The following is a 21670-nucleotide window of genomic DNA, read 5'->3' as shown; positions in this document are numbered from 1 at the left end:
AGATGGAGCTCAGGTAAAACCCCCAGTCTTGGAGCTGGGTGCAAAGGATGAACTAGAAATAACACAAACCTCACAGCTTCAAATCATCCCAGATTTCTGTACAATTTCCATTTTCAATTTGCAACATTCAGTAAAAAATAACCAAGCATTTATAATAAATATAAATGGAATATAATCGATAATTTTGAATCACTACATTGTACACCTGAAAATAATATAATATTGTAAATCAACTATATCTCAAAAAAACTCCAAACAAAAAACCAAACAAAACACCCCCAGGCATTTCTAGGTTTAAAACCAAGAAAAACAACTGACAAGAGAAAGAGATGGACAGAGGATTCAGATAATGGCAATATCAGACACCAACTTCAAAATAATTTTACTTAATATGTTCGTGGAGTTAATGCACAGGATGAAAAACTCTGGTAGAGAACTGGAAACTATAAAATAAACTCTGGAAATCCGGGAACCTCAAGAACTTAACAATACACTATATTAAATTTAAAAACTCAATAGATGGGCTGAACAGCAGATCAGACAACATTGAAGACAGAAATGGAAGACAGGTCAGAAAAAAAATACTCAAAATTAAGCAAAAGAGACAAGAGATTGGGACATAAGAAAAAAATACAATAAGAAAGAGTGGATATTGTGAAAAGACCTAACATGTACATACTGGCATCCCCAAAAGAGAAAATGGAATAGAAGCAATATTCAAAAACACAATGGCTCAGGGACTTCCCTGGTAGTCCAGTGGCTGGGCTCCACACTCCCAATGCAGGGGGCCCGGGTTCGATCCCTGGTTGGGGAACAAGATCCTGCATGCATGCCGCAACTAAAAGTCCCCATGACGCAACTAGAAGTCCACATGCCGCAACTAAAGATCCTGCATGCCGCAACGAAGATCCCGCATGCCTCAACTAAGCCCTGGCACAGCCTAAATAAATAAATAAAAGAAAAGCATTTAAATAATGCAAGAAAAGAGTCACTCTTTAAAAAAAAATACAATGGCTCAGAATTTTCTACAACTGATGAAAGACATCAAGGCACAGTGTCTTAGTGAGCTCAGGCTGTCGTAACAAAATACCATAGACTGGGTGGCTTAACCAACTGAAATTTATTTCCTCACAGTTCTGGAGACTACAAGTCCAAGATCAGAGTGCCAGCATGGTCAGGTTCTGGTGAGGATGCTCTTCCTGGGGGCCATAATTCAGTCTATAGCATTCAGGTTGAAGAAATGCCATAGTCATAAAGCACGACAAACACAAATAATGCCCACATAGGTACATCAAAATAAAACCGCCAAAATCCAAGACAAAGAGAACTTCCTAAAAATAGAGGAAAAAATGCATATAGCTTTCAAGGGAACATGTATTAGTAAGGGTCTCGTCAGGAGACAAAAACCATGCCAGTAAATTAAGCAGAGATATTAAGCAGTATATTAAGCATTTAATATTAACTGCTTTAACTAAAATATGGAGATTAACTAACTACTAAGAAGGACAAAAAGAACTCTAAAAAAGACAGGATTGGTATCTGTAGGGAGCAGCTACTACCTCTTCAGCTCAGGGAGTACACCCAAAGAAGGAGGAAATTTGGAAGAGGCCCCACCCAAGGCTACGACTTAGATCTTGCTGGAGAGGGTGTCGCTGCACCCCACTGGATTATAGAGAAAATCATTATCCCTCAGAATACAGGTGCATAAATCTTTAATAAAACATTAGTAAGTCAAATCCAGCAGTATATCAAAGGGTAATACACCATGATCAAATGAGGTTTATCACAGGAATGCAAGGTTTGTTTAAATTAACATTTGAACATCAATAATGTAATGAAACTATTAACAGAATAAAGGAGAATAAATTATTATCTTAATAGATGTAGAAAAAGCATTTGATAAATTTCAACAGCTGTTCATGATAAAAACTCTCAGGAAACTACTATATACAGAAGACAACTTCCTCAACCTGATAAAGGATATCTATGAAAAATTCACAGCTCACATTACCCTTAGTGATATAAGATAAAATGTTTTCCCCTAACTGATCCTTAATTAGGATCACAGCTTGGAGGCTCAGTTTCATCACTTCTATTTAACTTTGTAGTGGAGGCATTAGCCAGTGCAATAAAGTAAGAAAAAGGAATTAAAGACATAAAGATATGAAAGGAAGAAGTAAAATTGTATTTCTTTGCAGATGACACAATTACATACATAGAAGATCTTAAGGCATCTATAAAACAGGTATCAGAACTAATTAGTGAGTTTATTAGCATAGTTAGAAAAATGAGGCTAGTATACAAAAATCAAATGCATTTCTACATGCTATCATTGAACAATTTAAAAACTGAAATTAATTTAACAAACTATTTGCAAAATATACACAGCTCAAACTACAAAGCATCAAGACAACTAAGTCAGTATGTGATAATGATCATGGTAGATGAACCCACTTAGTGCTACAGAAACACCACGAATAAACATCTAAATTAGATTGAGGACTCCAAGAACTAGAAAAGAGTAGAAGGGAATATACCACAGTTAAAAACACAAGTTTGCAGCTATAAAGTTTGGGTTTGGTTCTTGAACTTTTACTTACTATTGTATGACTCTACTTCTTTTATGCTCCATCCCTTGAAAATGCCAATAAGGACCCACTTTTTTTTTTTTTTTTTTTGTGGTATGCAGGCCTCTCACTGCTGTGGCATCTCCCGTTGTGGAGCACAGACTCCGGACGTGCAGGCTCAGCGGCCATGGCTCACGGGCCCAGGCGCTCCGCGGCATGTGGGATCTTCCCAGACCGGGACACGAACCCGTGTCCCCTGCATCGGCAGGCAGACTCTCAACCACTGCGCCATCAGGGAAGCCCAGGACCCACTTTTTTGGATTAAGTTAAATGAGATGATGTATGTGAAGCACAATGGCTGATATATAGTAGGTACTCAGGTAGATGCACATACAGCTCTAATAATAAACTGACTCTCAAGGAAGGTCCCTTGTCAGGGAACTAAGATCCCACAAGCTGTGCAGTGAGGCCAAAGAAAAAAAGAAAAGAAAGAACTGTTGGGAGGATACCCAGTGAACTATAACAAGAGTGTTCAGTAATGATGGTGATACAGGTGAAATGCCTCAATGTCCAGCAGATGCCTGCAGCTCTGTCACTTCTCTGTGGTACTTAAAATTCCAGAAACTAAATACAACAGTCAGCAACAAAAGAGGAAGATCTGGTCCAGCATCACTACATGATGGGGGTTAATGTCCTCCTGGGCATGTGACATGCACTGTTGACTGAAAGCTTCTCTCTGGACACCCAATCCTGATCTCACTGACCAGACCTCTGACCAGAACTAGGCAGAGGCCTGAGGATCTCTCCTGCTCTCACACAGTGACCTCGAAGCACCTGTCTCTGACTTCCTCGTTGTAAGATGTATCCCCTCGGAATCCCCTTGAACAGCTCTGACCACTCCCCTCAACAGAGAACTTCACTTTATACTGCATTTGTCACAGTCAGAGATGTTTGATGCCATTTGATGAATTCATGGGATTAAAATTAAAAGTAAACAACAACAACAAACTACAAAGTATTGCTGCAGTAAATTTTTAAAAGACTTAACTGGGGAGACACACCACGCTAATGGATCAGAAGACTCAGTATTGTTAAGACGAGAATTCTCCGAATTCTCCTCAAATTGGTCTACACATGCAACGCAATCACAGTACAAATCCCAGCAGGCTTGTTAGAAACTGATGAGCTGATTCTAAAATTGACATGGAAATGCAAGGAGCTAGAACAGCCAAAACCATTTTGAAAGGGAACAGATTTCCAGTGAAGCTACAATGATCAAGATAGTGTGGTTCTGGCATAAGGACAGACATAGAGATCTATGTCATAGGACAAAGCAAAAGGACTACACAATTATATTCAAATGATTTTTGTCAAAGGTACCAAAGTAGTTTAATGGGAAAAAGACTTTATTTCCATGATGGTGTGGGAACAAATGTACATCCATACAGAAAAAACTGACCCTTGACTCACTGCACGTCACGTATAAAAGTTAACTTGAAGCAGATCATAAACTTAAACATAAAAGTTAAAACCATAACAGTTTTAGGAGAAAATCTTCACTACCCTGGGGTACACAAAGATTTCTTAGGTGGGACACAAAAGTATAAAGCGTAAAAGAAAAAACTATTAGGTCAGATTTTATTCAAATGAAAAACTCCTGGTCTTTAGGAGATTGCTGTGAAAATGAAAACAAAAGTCAGACTGACCAAAAATACTCACAAGATGTAGATCTGACAATGACTTATATCCAAAATATGTAAAGGACTCTTGAAGACAAACAACACAATTAAAAAGTTGGCAAGAGATATGAATATACATTTTATTAAAGAATATAAATTAATGGCCAATAGCACACGAAGAGCCACTTAGCACCATTAGTCACTAGGCAAATGCAAGTTAAAGCCGCAGGACACAGCATCACACACCCATTAGACAGCTAAGATTAAAGAGACTAAGAACACCAAGTATCAACGTGGATGCAGAACCTCTGACCACTCACACATGACTGGGGCGAATGCTGAGCTGGGAAGTTTCTGATAAAGTTAAACATACACCTGCCATAACACCCAGCCATTCCATTCTTCAGACACAAAAGAATACAGTATCATCTTCTATTTATCTGAAGCTCTAGAAAAGATAAATCTAATGTATGAGAAAAAGCAGATCAATGGTTGTTTGGGTCTGGGGGCTAGGGTGGGGGATTAACTGGGATGAGGTACAAGGGAACTTTTAGGACATATTTTGAGTGTGATGGTGGTCCCATGGGTGTATAAAGCTGCCAAGACTCATCAAACTATATACTTAAAGTGAGGTCATTTTATTGAATGCAAGCTATACTTCAACAATGCCAATTTAAAAATGTAAAAACAGGGGCTTCCCTGGTGGCGCAGTGGTTAAGAATCTGCCTGCCAATGCTGGGGACATGGGTTTGAGCCCTGGTCTGGGAAGATCCCACATGCCGTGGAGCAACTAAGCCTGTGAGCCACAACTACTGAGACTGCGAGCCACAACTACTGAGCCTGCACTCTAGAGCGTGCAAGCCACAACTACTGAGCTTGCGCATCACAACTACTGAAGCCCACGCACCTAGAACCTGTGCTGCACAACAAGAGAAGCCACCGCAATGAGAAGCCCGCACACTGCAACAAAGAGTAGCCCCCACTCGCCACAACTAGAGAAAGCCTGCGCGCAGCAGCAAAGACCCAACGCAGCCAAAAATAAATAATTTTTTTAAAAAGTAAAAGCAAATGAAGGTGAAATTACAGCGTTTTCAAACAATAAAAATATAACTTTTCACTGGCAAACCTGCACTAAATGAAATAAAGAAAAAAAATGATCTCAGATGGAAGCTCTGAGGTGCAGAAAGGAATGAAAGACAATAGAAGATGTAAATACGTGGGTAAAAGTAAGTATTAACTCTGTAGAATATTAATAATGTTTATGGAAATGATAATATATGGAGAGTTAAAATATATGACAGTAATTGTATACAACTAAGGAAGTGAGTAAACGAAGTTAATTGTTCTAAGGTCCTTGCATCACCTGGAAAGTGGTAAAAGTACTAATTTATATTAGACTTTAGTAAGTCAGGGGTTGCTAAAACTATGGCCCTCGGGCCAAATCCAGCCAGCAGTCTATTTTTTGTATGGCCTGAAAGCTAATAACAAGCCTTATAATTTTAAAGGGCTGTAACAGAAGATAAAGAAGAATAAACAACAGAGACTTTATGTGGCTCACAGAGGCTTAAGTGTTCACTGCCTGGCCTTTAACAGAAAGCACAAGGAGACCATGGCTCTGGGTAGCCACTCGAGTGTAGGAAAAGAACACATAGTTAACAAGCCAAAAGAAGGGGAGGAAGGGTAGTAAAACTGTTAATCAATCCAAAATATGGCAATGCAGGAGAAAAAAAGGAAGGTGTAAAAAAGAAATGGGGGACAAAACAAAAAAGAAACAGGGTGGCAGATTTAAACTCAAATATGTCAATTATTATATCAACTATAAAAAAACTTGATACTTCAATTAAAGTCACCAGTTTTGGGGACGTCCCTGGTGGCTCAGTGGTTAAGAATCCACCTGACAATTCAGGGGACACGGGTTCGAGCCCTGGTCCGGGAAGATCTCACATGCCGTGTAGTAACTAAGCCCATGCGCCACAACTACTGAGCCTGTGCTCTAGAGCCTGTGTGCCACAACTACTGAGCCCAAATGCCACAACTACTGAAGCCTGCGTGCATAGAGCCCGTGCTCTGTAACAAGAAAAGCCACCGCAATGAGAAGCCCGCGCACCGCAACGAAGAGTAGCCCCCGCTAGCTGCAACTAGAGGAAGCCCTCGTGCATCAACAAAGACCCAACACAGCCAAAAATAAATAAATAAATTTATAAAAAATAAAATCAAAAATTTTTAGTCTGGATTTAAAAACAGAACAAAAGTCAACTACATCCTGCTAAAAACAGATACACTTTAAATATATAAAGCTATAGAAATATATATAAAGATACCTGCTTAAATATATATAAAATTATTTATATATCATACATAAAATTATGTACACACACATTATGTATATACATATGAAAAGACACACTCTACAAACACTAACCAAATGATAGCTGTATGGGTACACTACTATCCTACAAAGTGGACTCTATGGCAAAGGCATTACCAGAGATGAAGAGTGACATTTCTTGGTGACAAAAGGTTCAATTCATTCTACCAGGAAGGGGAAATCAGTCATGGCTAATGTGTCCTTCTGCAGTTCTGAAGGACAAAGCATGTGGTCAAAATGGGAATGGGCTTTTAATTTAAAGTAAAATGACAATAAATTTTCAAAATTACTTCTTGAACAATAAGAGAAGAGGAAGTTGAGGTATATGTATCAGCAATCATTTAATTAAAAATGTGGCAGGTTATAGGAAACCATAACATGGCATTAGGCTGAGGGCACAACAGGCATTCAGGATGCTGGAAGAAATTTTCACATACTGAGGTATGGGTAAGTCATTCTGGCTTATACATGATTTGGCCTGAAGTTTATGTTAACTAGAACAGCCTGTCTTATGGCCTGTTTATCATACACTGTACAACTGCTTTAACCACTAAAGAAAAGAATGCAATATCCAGGGAATTCCCTAGGGGTCCAGTGGTTAGGCCTTGGCACTTTCATTGCTGGGGCCCCAGGTTCAAGCCCTGCTCGGGGAACTAAGATTCTGTAAGCTATGTGGCACGGCCAAAAAAAAAAAAAAAAAAAAAAAATGGAGAGTATCCAGAAGAATGTCCACTTGAAAACAGGGATAAATGCCTCCCTTCCTATGACACCCATGCTAGTTCTCCTTCAAAGATAAGTTCCCTTCTCAGATGCCAAGGTCATGCTGATTTGCAGTGTAGCTGTTAATCTGTCTCTTTTGAAACCTTGAAGGGATGTACCTCTGTCATGTTTGGTGTATATTCTTTGTTCTGACAGGATATAAAACTGTGCTAAAAACCATGCTTCTCTAGAGCAGCTCCTCAGAGCTACTGAGAGGCTGTCCTGGACTATAGCCCTCAGTTTGGCTCAAATAAAACTCTCTTCTATCCCTTATTATACATTGTTTATTGATTATTTGCATCAACAGGGACTACCGATAGGAAAAGATGAGCTACATATTAAGAGCACTGACAACTCGAGGTTGGACCATTAGGGAGCCAGTATGTCCAGGTCCTTAGGGAACATAAGAGGCTTTCAGACTTTTTTGATCACAACTCCTAGTAAGGAATGCGTTTTGCATGGTGACCTGATATACACAATCATACGTAAATATACACATTCAAACAATAGGGCCAGAGAGCATTCATGTTGCTAGAAAAACAAGGATATTTTCTAACCTTTTCTCTTTTTTTTTAATGCAAGGCTGTGACCCACCAAACTGATTTTACAGTTACTAATAAACTATGACCTGCAGTTTAAAAAAATGTTGACTTAAATGAAGCTCTTGTTAATTTCTTCTGGAAGATATTGGCTATCAAAATAGTTTGATGGTGAACAAAGCACCTGAAAGATGTGAGAGATTAGAAAATTATATAATTCTACCTCTGAATAAGCTGACTGATATTTTTCAAAAGCCACACAGGCAGCTTGTTTCCTAATGATTTTTAAGAAATCTGTACTGAGCCTTTATTTTATTTTATTTATTTATTTTTAAAAATTTTTTTTTACGTGGGCCTCTCACTGTTGTGGCCTCTCCTGTTGCGGAGCACAGGCTCCGGATGTACTGAGCCTTTAAATCGAATGGTTTATGTGTGCAGCACTGCTGTTCTTCACATCCCTTTCCTTCTGCCTTTAACAGCTCCCACAGAACAGAAGTCTGCCAATCTTTACTTGTGAAGCAAATGTAAAAAAATGTATCTTAAAATCCTGGGGGCAAAGGAGTGATGATTTCCAAGGCTCAGTGGTGAGCAGGAGTTAAAACAACACTGAAGATAATCTCCCTTTTACTGAATTTATTACAGAATGATAAACTATTGTCCATTCCCGGAGCCAGCCAACAACAGCACCAGTACTGGCACGAGTCCCTCTGGAGACTGAGAACAAAAACCAGAGAGACACGGGGTCAAAGAGAGGGAAGGAGCAGTTTCCCACATGCTTATTCAACATGTTTACAACACAATGAAAATAGGTTCTTTTCTATTAAATAGTACAGAAATAAATCTGAACCTAAGATTATTTTTTAAGCATTCCCTGAAAAAACCTGATTTTCTTTGGCCTTCCTGGTGTCAAGGCTGATCTTCAGACAGACCCTTTACTGAGAGCTACAGGCCCAGGAGCCAAGCAGAAGTCTCCTCCAAGCAGAGTTATCTGAAAAGCTGCTAAAAAGCCTGTAACATTCGGAAAAGGCAGCTTCTAAAATGAGGGGAAGAGGTGAAATCCAGACGAGCAAGGAGCACTTCCCTCCTGAGATGCTCCCCTACCTTCAGGCTGTGCTCTCCAGGCGTCCCCCCTTGAATGTACTGAAGCACCCTCACAGGGAGCTTCTCTGTAAAGAAGGTGGGAGGAGGGGAGGGTGAGGGTGGGGCTGGTGGAGGGCGGAGCTGGCCTGCTCAGCAGCAGACTTGGATGTAATGCCTCCAAGTGTTTCATAGAGACTGATCCTAACTCCACACCTCGTGCAGAGTAGGACTGCCGGCAGCCTTGCTGGAAATTCTGTCTCTTCCTGTCAATTTGTTAAAACACCACAGAAACAATAGTTTCCAAATACAATCAGGTTGTGTTTGCTGTTCTTGATCTTCCGGGATAATTTTCCTCTGAGGTTTTCCTGGCAGGGCTGCATTAAACAGACATGAGTGCTCCTCTTCCTCCCAGGTACCTGGTGCCCCGGAGACCAGACACCTAGACTCATGAAACTCATGCCACCTCCCTTGTAAGACCTTTCCTGATATGTCCCCAACCAAAATGAACCCTTCCTCCCTCTCAACATCCACACATGAACTTGCAGGATGTTAAGGGATCCTTCAGTTTACTCGCAGCATGGAGATAAGGGGGTGGAATCAGAGAGGCCTGCGTGTGAACCCTCCAGGCTCTGCCACTTCTCACTGTGTGACTCTGGGCACGTTACCTAACCTCTCTGCGACTCAGTCACATCATCTGTACCACCCAGCCCCACAGGAACTAGAAAAGTGGAATAAGTTAACACCTAACAAGTTCGCACAAAACCTGGTACATAGTAAGGGCTCAGAATTTATAGCTGCTTCTATTTATTTGCTACAAAACCCCCACAAGTTCTAAAACAAATCAAATCAGAAATTTTGGAAGTGCACAAAAAAACTCAACCCCTAAGTTTAATATAACAAACATGATAATTTTATGAGCAACCTAAGTTACATGTAGCACATTTTCACTTTTGTAACTTGTAAAGAGCCTTTGGGAAAATAATCCCAAATTATATATCTGAGAAGAACTCATATCCAAGATATATAAAGACCTCTTACAATTCAATAATCAGAAGACAGGGCTTCCCTGGTGGCGCAGTAGTTGAGAGTCCGCCTGCTGATGCAGGGGACACTGGTTCGTGCCCCGGTCCGGGACGATCCCACATGCCGCGAAGCGGCTGGGCCCGTGAGCCATGGCCGCTGAGCCTGCGCATCCGGAGCCTGTGCTCCGCAACGGGAGAGGCCACAACATTGAGAGGTCTGCGTACCGCAAAAAAAAAAAAAAAAAGAAAGAAAAAAAAGACAAACCCCTCAAATGCCCTAATTGGATATATAAGTGATACTACAAAACCCACTTTATTTTCAAAATGTCATGTTTTCTGCATTGACCCAACAATGAGGCAAGCGGGAGAGAATCGTTTGTTGTTGAGCTACTTAATTTTGCTACACTAAAATTCTACTTTTTTTTTTTTCTTTTTTCTGGCTGTGCCATACAGCTTGCAGGATATTAGTTCCTGGGATTTCCCCAAATTCTACTTTTTAGTAGATGTAAAATTTTCTCTCTTCCCATTTTTCCTTTCTTTCCCTTAATAAACCAGTAGTTTTTTTCCACTTGGAAGTAATCTATTTCTTGGTTTTCCTGGCATCCGCAAAACTCATGCTGCCTGGGTCGGAGGGGCCTTACACATCGTCTCCAGTACAGCCACCCTCCTGGTTCACCTCGCCCCTCACAGCCCTCACTCTGCCTGGTGTGCGCTCCCTGCTACTCAGTTCGTCTCGGGTTCTGACCACCGGGCGGTTCTTCGGGATACCAAGACCGCTTTCGCTGAAGCTCCCGCCCAGCAGCTCTGACGCTAGCACTTCTTGGTACCAGACAGATAATGTAATTCACCTGAATCTCATGAGTTTTCCATTATCTAAAACAGTTACCTGTCATTCCAGAGCCTTCTCTGCTCCAGGCTAAACATCCCAGTTCCTTAAAGTGCTTCTCACATGGCCGCCTACTCCATGTCCCACCCCATCCCCTCAGGGTCTATCACCTCCCTTCTCTAGATTTTTCTATTTTTGGAGCAGTCATTTCGAAGAGTTGACCCAAATTAAATTCAGTTTACTAAAATACTGACTTTTTCCACAGGGGCTAGTGTTCTATCAAATTTTCCAAATCCCATACTTATACATGTGATTTCTGAGGACCACTGTGAGATCTATATACACAATTCCGATCATCTGCATTTAGCTACTCAGCCTGTCAAGACCTTTTTATATTCTAGTATTGGGTTCACCTCAAAGTTTTCTTAATATGAGCAAATTTTTAGTTTAGCTCTCATTACTTCTAATAAAGTATCGTTACTGTTGAACTGAATTTCTGAAAACTTTCTGCATCATTTTGCTCTACTTTCTATGGTTAATTATTAAACGCATGCTTGTTGTAGCAGAAGAATGGTGCCATCATAAAGATCATGCAATGGTGAGGCGAGTTGTTGGTGCTGTCACATCTAAACTGACTCCTGCTATACCTGGAATAGAAGGAGGAGCATTCTGGCTGCGATCCCAGTAGTAAAAAGCAAAGCTTTACAGCTCTAAGATATGCTACATGGCACACCAAATTGATCTGGGCCATCATTAATGGAAGTAATCTTACAGATCTCGCAAAAGGACCAGCTGACCGCCTTCTTCCAGTAAGATGAGGGACAACCCTTCCTGTGGCTTTCCAGTTGTACCCATTCTCCATCTTGCAAACAGAGCGCATCCATCAGGCTTTGTACTACCACTCCCTTTGGTGGAAAGCTGCAGCTAACAGACTTACAGAGCAAAGCATGGCCGGTGTTCCTTGCCACTGATCCAAATACTGCCTCCTCTGTGAAGCCCAGCCCGTGGGTCCTCCTCCATGGAGTTGGCCCCAGAATCTCCAGCTTGCCGAGGGCTCTCTCCTCTCTGGACAACTATCCACTCACAGGCATTCACTGACTGCCCACTACACGCTGTCCACACAGGAGAGGAGGCCAACCAACCTCCTACCGACCTCTTACTAAGCGTCCAGTCCAATCTCAGCTCCAAGAGGCTTGCAGCCTAGTGAGCTCAGGCCTTCCTTGTTGATGGTTCTACAGATATGAACCTGAGCCCCCGATCAGTTTTTACTGATCAAGACACCCTGATCAGTGTGTCTTGAGGACACACCATCTCATACACTGTTAGTCTTCTCCCATCATCACCCCCTAGCAACTGGTGTGGTACACACCACCGGCACTCCAACACTTGCCAGTAGCTGGCATGGAAGCGTAAACGTCACCGCATACCCGTACAGCAACCCAGCAACTATAGTTGGAAACAATCTGGCTCCATCCCCTATTTAGGTACTAACCAAGCTACTAAGTGCTCAGCTTTACCGTGTGAAGTAGTGATTTGAGTCAGACTTGAGAGGCCACTGTGAACCCTCTAAGTGCATTAATTCTAAATACCAGACCTACGAATGCCCTTCCAGGGTGGCACTTGGAGCACACCAAACTTGTGCCCAACTCAGTCTGCGAGGGTCCCGGTTGGGATGCTGTCCCCCACCTCGTGTGGCTGGCTCCTTCTGGCCAGGTGGATCGCCCTCCAGGAGACAGGCCTTCCTGGCTGCTCCATCAGAGAAGCACCAGTAACTATGTTATGGCTCCATCTAGCACACTTTGTAATTTCATATTTTTAAATTTATGTTTTCATGTTTCCTTCTCCTGATAAGAATGCAAGGGCACACACCAACTCTTTGCTGAATGAATGAATGAACAGTCCAAGAAAGAGATGCCTGGTTCCTAGGCGCATCTAAGCTTAGAATCTCAGATGCCCCTCTCAAAAGTAGGCATCTCACGTGTGACTCATTGGCTTCTAGTTCAGAAGACACGCTCAGATCAGTGTGGGTGAGTGCTGTCTCTGGAAAGAAAACCCGGCACAATGACCAGGCGGTTTGGCGGATGGAGCAGGCAGGAGCTGGCTTTGCCACTTACAAGTGACTGAGCAAGACACTCAACCTCCTCTCGTCTTGGTTTCCAGGGTCTGAGATGGAGATGGTGCCAATAGTCACTCCCTGGACTGGTGTGTGGACCAAAGAGCCAATGCACCTCCGACAGCTTGGGCTCACCAAGGCCTGTGCCAACACGGGTGACAGTGCGGCTCTGAGTCCTGTATTGAGGGACAGGTCTAGGGACCACAGCTTAGTGTAACTGCCCCCACCGCAACATAATGAAGCAGCGCCCACTGCTGGGCTGTAAGGGAGAGGATCGTGTTGCAGAGCTGGACTTGAACAAGCTCTCAGAGACAGGTTAACAAGAAGTAGACTAAGAAAGGAGGGAAGCAGTGCCAGCTTCAACAGGGACAGAAATGGGATGAGGCACTGACTCAGCCTTATCTTCTCCGTCACAGGCCTGCTGCAATAAGCGTCCCCGGAGGCACCAGCAAGACTCAGGAGACAATGTCACCACAAGGAAGGCCAATCTGAGAGTAACTGGTAGGCACGCGCTGAGCCCCCAGTAGCCTTCCCCTCTCACCCCGACGCCTGTCTTCGATTAAGAAAAGCCGCCTGCACTGCCATCTGCATCCCCAGATCTCACGGATTCAGCATCCATTAGAGACCCACAGACACATTTTCTTCAGGACACCAGGGGGGCGCTGAGGGCACCAGGCGCCAGGAGATGAAATGAGTGCCGCAGATGTTTAAACGCCCTGAGCGGCCGTGTGCAGCCTTTGCTTGGATGACAAAAGGCCAGGATTTGGTCCCACTGAGAAGGAAAGAGACTCTCTCTGCACTGTGAGCAGGTGCCCCACGGAGGCCTCGGGAACCTCTCATGCTCCCCGGGCAGCTCATCCATGGCTTCCTCCCAGACAAGCCTCCTTCACGCTGGCTGCTCAGCAGAGGCCAGAGAGACCGTAAGGGGTGTGGGGACCCACCCTCCTTCCCCTTCCGACCTGATCAGGATCAGAGCGCAGAAAAGCCCGGTCCCGCCCAGTCACTCTCTCTGGTGGTGGCACTCCAAGACCAGGCTGATTGATGCCTGCTTGTGGGGCTGGGGAGGATCTGTGACTCTGTTCCACCTCAGTGTTCCCATATTTCCGCCAATTACTCACATTCTCTCCACTGCACCATCTCTTGGGGTTTTGTTTTCCCCACTTCATTTCCAAATTAGCTTCCAGTGAATCATTACTCTTCTTCACAGCGACTGGCAGGCGTTAATGAATTACTGATTTTCACCTTCAACCAGCCAATACAATATATTTATGTTGGAAAGAAAGGTACTTTTTGAATCAAGACTGGTATCTTTTGACAGTTTTCCTTTGAAACATAATACATGTGTACAATTACAGCTTGACAGCAGAGTAAGTTCTAATCACAGCTACCGAGCAGCAGCCATCAGCCCTGGACTTCTCTGCCCACGCCAGCCCCATGGGACGCCGCTTCCCCTCCTGCCACGATGCTGGAACAGGTCATTCGGCAAGGCCCGGGCAGTCAGACACTGGGCTGGCTACTTGCCTGCTGGCGCCTCGCTTTCCCCGTCTTTGGAATGTGGACAATAATAGCACCTCCCTTCGAAAGGCTCTAGGGAGGACTAGAGAGTTAATATAAGTAATGCACTTAACACAGTACCTGGCACATAGCAGGTGCCCAATGAACGTCACCTATTATTCTTCCTAATTCTCAACTAAAGAATCATGGGTTACCCTGTATTCTCAAGCCACAATTCATGTATGTTTTTACCTCTTCCTCACTGTATCCACAGGACTCAGATGAGACCAGGCTTCTTTTTTTTTTTTTAATTAATTTACTTTATTTATTTTTGGCTGTGTTGGGTCTTTGTTGCTGCGCATAGGCTTTTTCTAGTTGCGGCGAGTGGGGGCTACTCTTCGTTGTGGTGTGCGGGCTTCTCATTGCGGTGGCTTCTCTTGTTGTGGAGCATGGGCTCTAGGCGCACGGGCTTCAGTAGTTATGGCACGTGGGCTCAGTGGTTGTGGCTCGCGGGCTCCAGAGTGCAGGCTCAGTAGCTGTGGCGCATGGGCTTAGTTGCTCCGTGGCACGTGGGATCTTCCCGGACCAGGGCTTGAACCTGTGTCCCCTGCATTGGCAGGCAGATTCTTAACCACTGCGCAACCAGGGAAGCCCAAGACCAGGATGCTTAAGATGGAGACTGCAGCTAAGTTAAAACGTTCAAGGTTTCAACGGAAAATCAAGCTCCAAATCCAGGCTCAGCTTCAGCCACTGCTCCTGGACTAAACAGGGGCTAAACTACTATTCAAGGTTCTGAGGAAGCAGGACACAGCAATTCACTTTATTCAAGACAGTGGATTGTTAGTTATTTAAAATATGCTGTTTACACAATAGATGTTAATTATGAATAATTTTTTGGTGCGCTCTGCACCTCCAGTGATCAGAATACCACCTAACAGCCTCATGGAATAGCTTCCACGTCTTTCTGATTCCCGGGACCTTTCTGAGTATCCTAATATTTCTAGCACGGTTTAAGCGTTTCATTACTTTGTTTCAGGGCTGAAAAATGTCCCTTAATTTCCAAGCATGGATCTTATTGCCAGTCTCTCAAAGGATTCAGAATATTGTCAGAATATAAATATGTACCGCAGTGGCAACATGCCTATTTATCAGGCTGCTGAGTTCGCTTAGATAATTAGAAATCGGGAGATTTCTCAGAGAAGGTTCACTATAATTTACTTCTAGACACAGCAGCTTAATTAGAAAACAAATTCCTTGCCTAGCTTTAAAGATTGCTAAATAATTACAACACACACGCCGCCCATGTATTCTCTTTGATCTTGTGCTGAGACTCTAAACAACACATTTTGCACATCTGACAAAGGTGGCCGAGACTGGGAAGGGGTTAATCCTTGATATCCTGCGGAACCTTATGCTGAGCTGCTGCACAGAGGCAGCTGTTTGAAACAAACCACATTTATCAAAGAATTACCATGCAGCGAATCTGAAGTGTGAAACTTTTCAATCAATTTCTCCAGTGATGGCAAAGAGGAGGGTGACGACAGGATCGGGCTGCATTTCTGACTGTCTACTGGGAGTAAGGGAAGGTGCTGGAAGATGGCTGGAAAGGCAGGTCACGCAGGTGAAGCCTGGCGCCACCCTCAAGTCCCCATGCCTGACGCTCCCAACCCCGAGGCTCTCGGGCGCTCCTTGGATGGGGTCGCCTGCCATGCAGCGTGCAGGGCAGGTTTCCCTCACCAGCTCACGCTGACATTAAGAGCCGGCGCCGGTCCTAACAAGCTGTGGCCCTGGAAACCTGGGTGTGCACAGAGCCACACACAGGGGAAGAAGTGGCAGCTCGGGTCACGTGCCTGCCATCCCGGTCCACACACGACAGGCCTCGGCATGGCCACTCGCCAGGCTGTGCCAGGACCATCCTTCACACATGCAGAGCAGGCACCCGGGAAGGGAAGGGGTGGGCAGAGGACCGGATAGACATTATTCTTATTTTCTGCAGGTCATTAAACTTGAAGGAAACAAAACCCAACAACACAGGCCAGTGCCCTTCCTGTTTTGTTTCATCTCTGTATTGTGACTTGTCACCCCAGTCAGGTGGTAGGGTGATCAGGGACACCTTCACACTTAGGGGTGACGGAGAGGTTCTCAAGTTTAAGATTTTCCATGTGGTGAGCTGAAACCAGAGTCACACTGGATGCAAAATGCCTTAAAACGCTCGTGAGGGCTTCCCTGGTGGCGCAGTGGTTGAGAGTCCGCCTGCTGATGCAGGGGACACGGGTTCGTGCCCCGGTCCGGGAAGATCCCACATGCCGCGGAGCGGCTAGGCCCATGAGCCATGGCCGCTGAGCCTGCGCGTCCGGAGCCTGTGCTCCGCAACGGGAGAGACCACAGCAGTGAGAGGCCCTCGTACCGAAAAAAAAAAAAAAAATGCTCGTGAAACCAGCAACATGTCAGTGGAAGCCCCATCATCGCTGTTGATATGTCTCCAGGAGCTCCCTGACATGGGTTTATCCACACCATCCACACAGCCCACGCCATCCACACACGGATACTTTCCATGCAGGAATACTTTCTTAGGTGCTTCCTTGCTGATAGAGTTTCTTCCTCTCCCCCACCAATCGACAGTGCTTAGGATTTTGTTAGGAATAAAGAACTGCTGAAGAATAAATGAAATGGGACCAAGGGATTGAGCAAAAAAGCCAATTTCTGTTTGGTCCTATAATTGTAAGTAAGCACAAGTTATCCTGCCAATTAACCTGGACCCACAAACGAGCTGCACTGGAAGCCCATGTGAAGGTCTCACTTTGCCCCCTGAAGGCTCAGCTTGCTCAGTCACGCTGCCAAGAGGGTGGGGTGAACCTCCCTGGGAGAAGCATCCACGATTCTCCGCTGAACACTCCCTGCACCTCTTCTGGTGAGTCACAGCCACGTCCCAAAGGCGGGCTGGCTTGTGCAGAGGAGGGGCATCCAGTGGACAAAGGGCACTTGATATGGTGAGAATCGCCATCCAAGGAGAGGACTGCCGACAAGACGGAGGAAAAGGGTAAATCAGCCTGGACAGCCTGGCCCAGAGCAGCAGTTCAGGCACTCAGCATGGCAAGGATTCATAAGTAAGGAATCACCTCACAAGACAGTTCCCGAGTGGACCTGCTTCACCAACGTGCAGGTAAACATCACGACGAGTTATGACCCTGACGGAACCCCAAGCAGCCCCAGCGCAGCGAGTGGAGACCAAACACAGCCCCAGAGAGGTGGATGCCAAGAGATCGCTATATCCAAGAGCTGCATATGTTGACCAGAAATCTCCAGAAAATGATGATAAAATAGGTGAAAAATAATGAGACACTGTCCCCAGGAATGTTCTCTGAATACAGAAACCTCAGCAGCCTGGAAGACTCTACTGAACACAGACGTGCTGCATTTCTCTCTAGCCTTGTAACTGCAAAATCACATCTGCTTCTTGAAATTTTTTCTTCTTACAGACTGTAAGCACAGTTGGGGAAAAAAATCTAAAAATTAAAAAAACAGAATAGCATTTTAAATGGAAAAGTCTCTCAAGTAAGCTACAGAAATTAAGAACTTGTATCTACTCAGAAATAGATCTCACGTTCTAGTGGCTGGGTATCTTAAGGAGCTGCACATCTGGATTTCTACTAGCGCCATATAACTAAAGTTTGGAGTTTGTCCTGGCATAAAAAATAAACATAATTCAACCCCACACATTCACTCTAACCTTGGCCAGGCTACGAGGGGAGCAAGCCACGTGGCACCTCCAACTGAAAACGATAATGTGTGTGCATCTCAACTGAACTATACTTTTGCTAAGTTGTATTCAGAGAACGATGACTCAGGCCCAAATCAATGTACCTTGAAAAGTTATTCACAATAAAAACTCGAGGTTTCTAAAATGTCTTCTTCTTACTCTCTTTTTGTCACCACCATCACAAACCCACCCAAATGAAGCTCCATCTGGGGGGAAAAGTGTGGTTCATTCTGGATGCTTGTAGCCTGTCCCAACTAATCTGGACAACACGCTTTTCTAAAATGCAAACCCCTCTGGAATGGGAATGATCTCTCTTTTTTTTTTTTAAAGAAGATGTTGGGGGTAGGAGTTTATTAATTTATTTTTGCTGTGTTGGGTCTTCGTTTCTGTGCGAGGGCTTTCTCCAGCCGCGGCAAGCGGGGGCCACTCTTCATCGTGGTGTGCGGGCCTCTCACTATCGCGGCCTCTCTTGCTGCAGAGCACAGGCTCCAGGCGCGCAGGCTCAGTAGTTGTGACTCACGGGCCTAGTTGCTCCGCGGCATGTGGGATCTTCCCAGGCCAGGGCTCGAACCCAAGTCCCCTGCATTAGCAGGCAGATTCTCAACCACTGTGCCACCAGGGAAGCCCCGGGAATGATTTCTTTTTAAATTGCATAGCTAGCTGGACTTTGGGTACACAATCTTCCAAAAGTTGTGTGGCAGCATTCACCTGATGGTGGACAGGGCCGGTGTATGAAAGACACTTTCCCCCTTCAGTCTTTATCAGAAATCCGAATGGCTTCAGAAATGCAAAGTAGTATTAACCATTATCCCCACTGCAGCTCGGCGGAAAGTGGTAAAACAACAGAAGTATTTGTGGGTTGACGCCCACAGAGCCGACAGTACCACATGCTCCTCAGTCCGACCTGTATGACAGGGACAGATGTGGGGGTGACAGGGGTGTGCCCAGCGAGTGCGACTCCTGAGGGTGAGGCCAGGACCCCAGCCACGTCTGTCCATCTGCAGTCTTTCCACCACATCCCCTTCCTCGCCTCCATTCCCACTCAGGATGCTATTAATGATATTTTTCTTTTTAAATTAAAACACACAGACTCCCAGTCTTTTAGCATTTCACCAGCGTTGTAGTATCACCTGGCACAGGAGATGGGGAGATGGAGAAAAGAGGACCCTGTGAAACAACCTTCATAGGCCAAAGTGTAGACTCACCAGCTGAGAAAGTCACTTAGCCCTGGGGTCTTGACCCCTGAGGGGTCAACACTGGGTGTTTCCAGGAACACTGGTGGCTGCAGACTCTGAAGTCCTGATTTAGGAAAATTGTGCTTGATGAAAAATACTAAAATCTTATTATATAAGGGTATTTGCTTCTATATTTCAATCCTCATTAGCCAGTTTAAGTAGTAAGAATAAAGGTTTCTCCCCAAGAAACAATGGAGCACATTTCATGGTAGAAAGGCCACTCCCCTCTCAAATTCTGTTCTCCATTTCCTCTGGTCCCCGCTTCCCCAGTTCAGGTGTTTCTGCTATGACTTCCTTTAGTCATTCTGACCTGTATCTCTTACAGGGTATCTTATTTCCCCCACATTCTATATTAATCCTATTTTTGAAGTTGTCGTATAGTTCATTGGTTTGGGGTATGCGGCGCTATGATTTTAGCATGTGTAGGTTTGTGGAACCAGCACCACACTCAGGATAGTGAAGATTCTATCACTTTCATAGCCTCTCTCTATAGTCCTGTTCTCTGACCCTGCAGTTCTGTCTCTTCCTGAATGCCACATGAATAGAACCAGATCTGTGTCACCTTTCACTCCATGAAGGACCTCTGGGACCCTTCGTGGCTGTGGACCCAGGGGCCTCCCTTCCCCCTGGAGGTGGTGCTCCTCTGTACAGATGCACCACAGCCTGTTTATCCATTCACCCCCAGGACATTCTGGTTGTTCCTAGGTTTGGATGGTGATGAACAAAGCTACTATAAACATGCTTGTACAGGACTTTGTATGAATCTAAGTCTTCACTCCTCTAGGGTAAACCCCTGGGACTGGGACTGCGGGGACATATGGTAAGGTATGTTTTTTGTTTTGCTTTGTTTTGTTTTTGCGGTACGTGGGCCTCTCACTGCTGTGGCCTCTCCCGTTGCGGAGCACAGGCTCTGGACGCGCAGGCTCAGCGGCCATGGCTCACGGGCCTAGCCGCTCCGCGGCATGTGGGATCTTCCCGGACCAGGGCATGAACCTGCATCGGCAGGCGGACTCTCAACCACTGCGCCACCAGGGAAGCCCGGTAAGGTATGTTTAAAGTGACAAGAAGCCACGCACTTCTCCAGGGTGGCTGCACGGTTTCAAACATGTGCTCGGCAGCCCACCATGGGTGTTGGTCTTTAACAACATGCCCAACAGGCCACTCCCTGTCAGTTCAAGGGTAGCCACCACATTCTCTGTATTTGCCCGTGAGAATGCACATGACTGAGTGAACTGTGCCCTTACAGTGGGTGTTCAGGCATAATATTTTTGTGTATTTCCCCTGACACACAGGCAAGTTGTTTTCCAGGAGAGAAAACTAGAAGATTTGCTTTTCCTACCTAATGTAATTAAAATCAGGCTTTAGCTGTTTTAGCACAAGATTTTGTATATCAAGACTTTGGAAACAATTTGCATGTTAATTCTAGAAGAAACGGGGTTTGGAACAGAAGCATTAGGAACTACCTAGGTGAATCAGGATGAATGAAATGAACACGCAAACAAATAAAAAATGCAGGTCAAGTTTAGAGCTGTGAGATGGTGTACTGACCCAAAGAGGCTCACGACAGGAGCAGACAAGCCAGCCCTGTGACCTGGGAGGACAAGCAGAGGCCGAGCAACCGCAGCACATCATGAAGGACCCCTCCTGCAGGGACCACTGCATCTGCCCTGAGATAGAATGTAAAACTGGGGGTGGGGGGATGGAAGGTTGCAGAACGTGAAAGGGAACATTGAAGAACATCGGGAAGATGCTAAGCTGTGATCTGACGTTTGCAGCTGGGGAGCAGAGTGATGATCTCTATGTGCAGAGTGATGGATCTGCATGGCAGTGACCTGTATGTGAAGTGATTGGTCTGTATGTGTAACGATATGTTTTTACTTTGGCTCAGTGTTGGAAGTATTTTTAAATGTTCAAAAGGATTCAGCTTTTATTCTTTTCATTTTAATATGGCCCCAAATTTAGCTGTGTTCTATGTAACAATCACAAACATGGCCTTAATCAGAGAACAAAAGAACACACCCACATGAAAGGGAAACAACCTGTGCGGACAGGAAGTACTTCTGAGAACCAAGAGTGAAAAAAGGAGACTCCCCTCACACCAGAAGCCACAATAGTTTAAAAATCTGACTTACTTTTCTATCAAATCCAGTGTGACTCCAGGCACCAGACTAACGCATTTCTGCATGCAAAACCTGCAGAGAAAGAAAAGAAAGTGAATCACAGCAATA

The 21670-nt window shown here is 44.6% G+C and overlaps 1 protein-coding gene across 1 annotated transcript in view; it reads right to left on the bottom strand.

Moving 5' to 3' along the window:
* RPTOR (regulatory associated protein of MTOR complex 1) overlaps positions 1-21670 on the bottom strand; it is a 342549-nt gene that overhangs the window by 105073 nt on the left and 215806 nt on the right. Inside the window, exon 7 of the mRNA XM_060290007.1 lies at positions 21575-21634. Within this exon, the coding sequence (XP_060145990.1) occupies positions 21575-21634 (60 nt within the window). The remainder of the gene's footprint in view (positions 1-21574; positions 21635-21670) is intronic.

The sequence above is a fragment of the Globicephala melas genome, chromosome 20 (genome assembly GCF_963455315.2).
Source record: "Globicephala melas chromosome 20, mGloMel1.2, whole genome shotgun sequence".
Classification (NCBI taxonomy): domain Eukaryota; kingdom Metazoa; phylum Chordata; class Mammalia; order Artiodactyla; family Delphinidae; genus Globicephala; species Globicephala melas.
The sequence above is the reverse complement of the archived record's forward strand: the minus strand, read 5'-3'. Positions and strand labels throughout refer to the sequence as shown.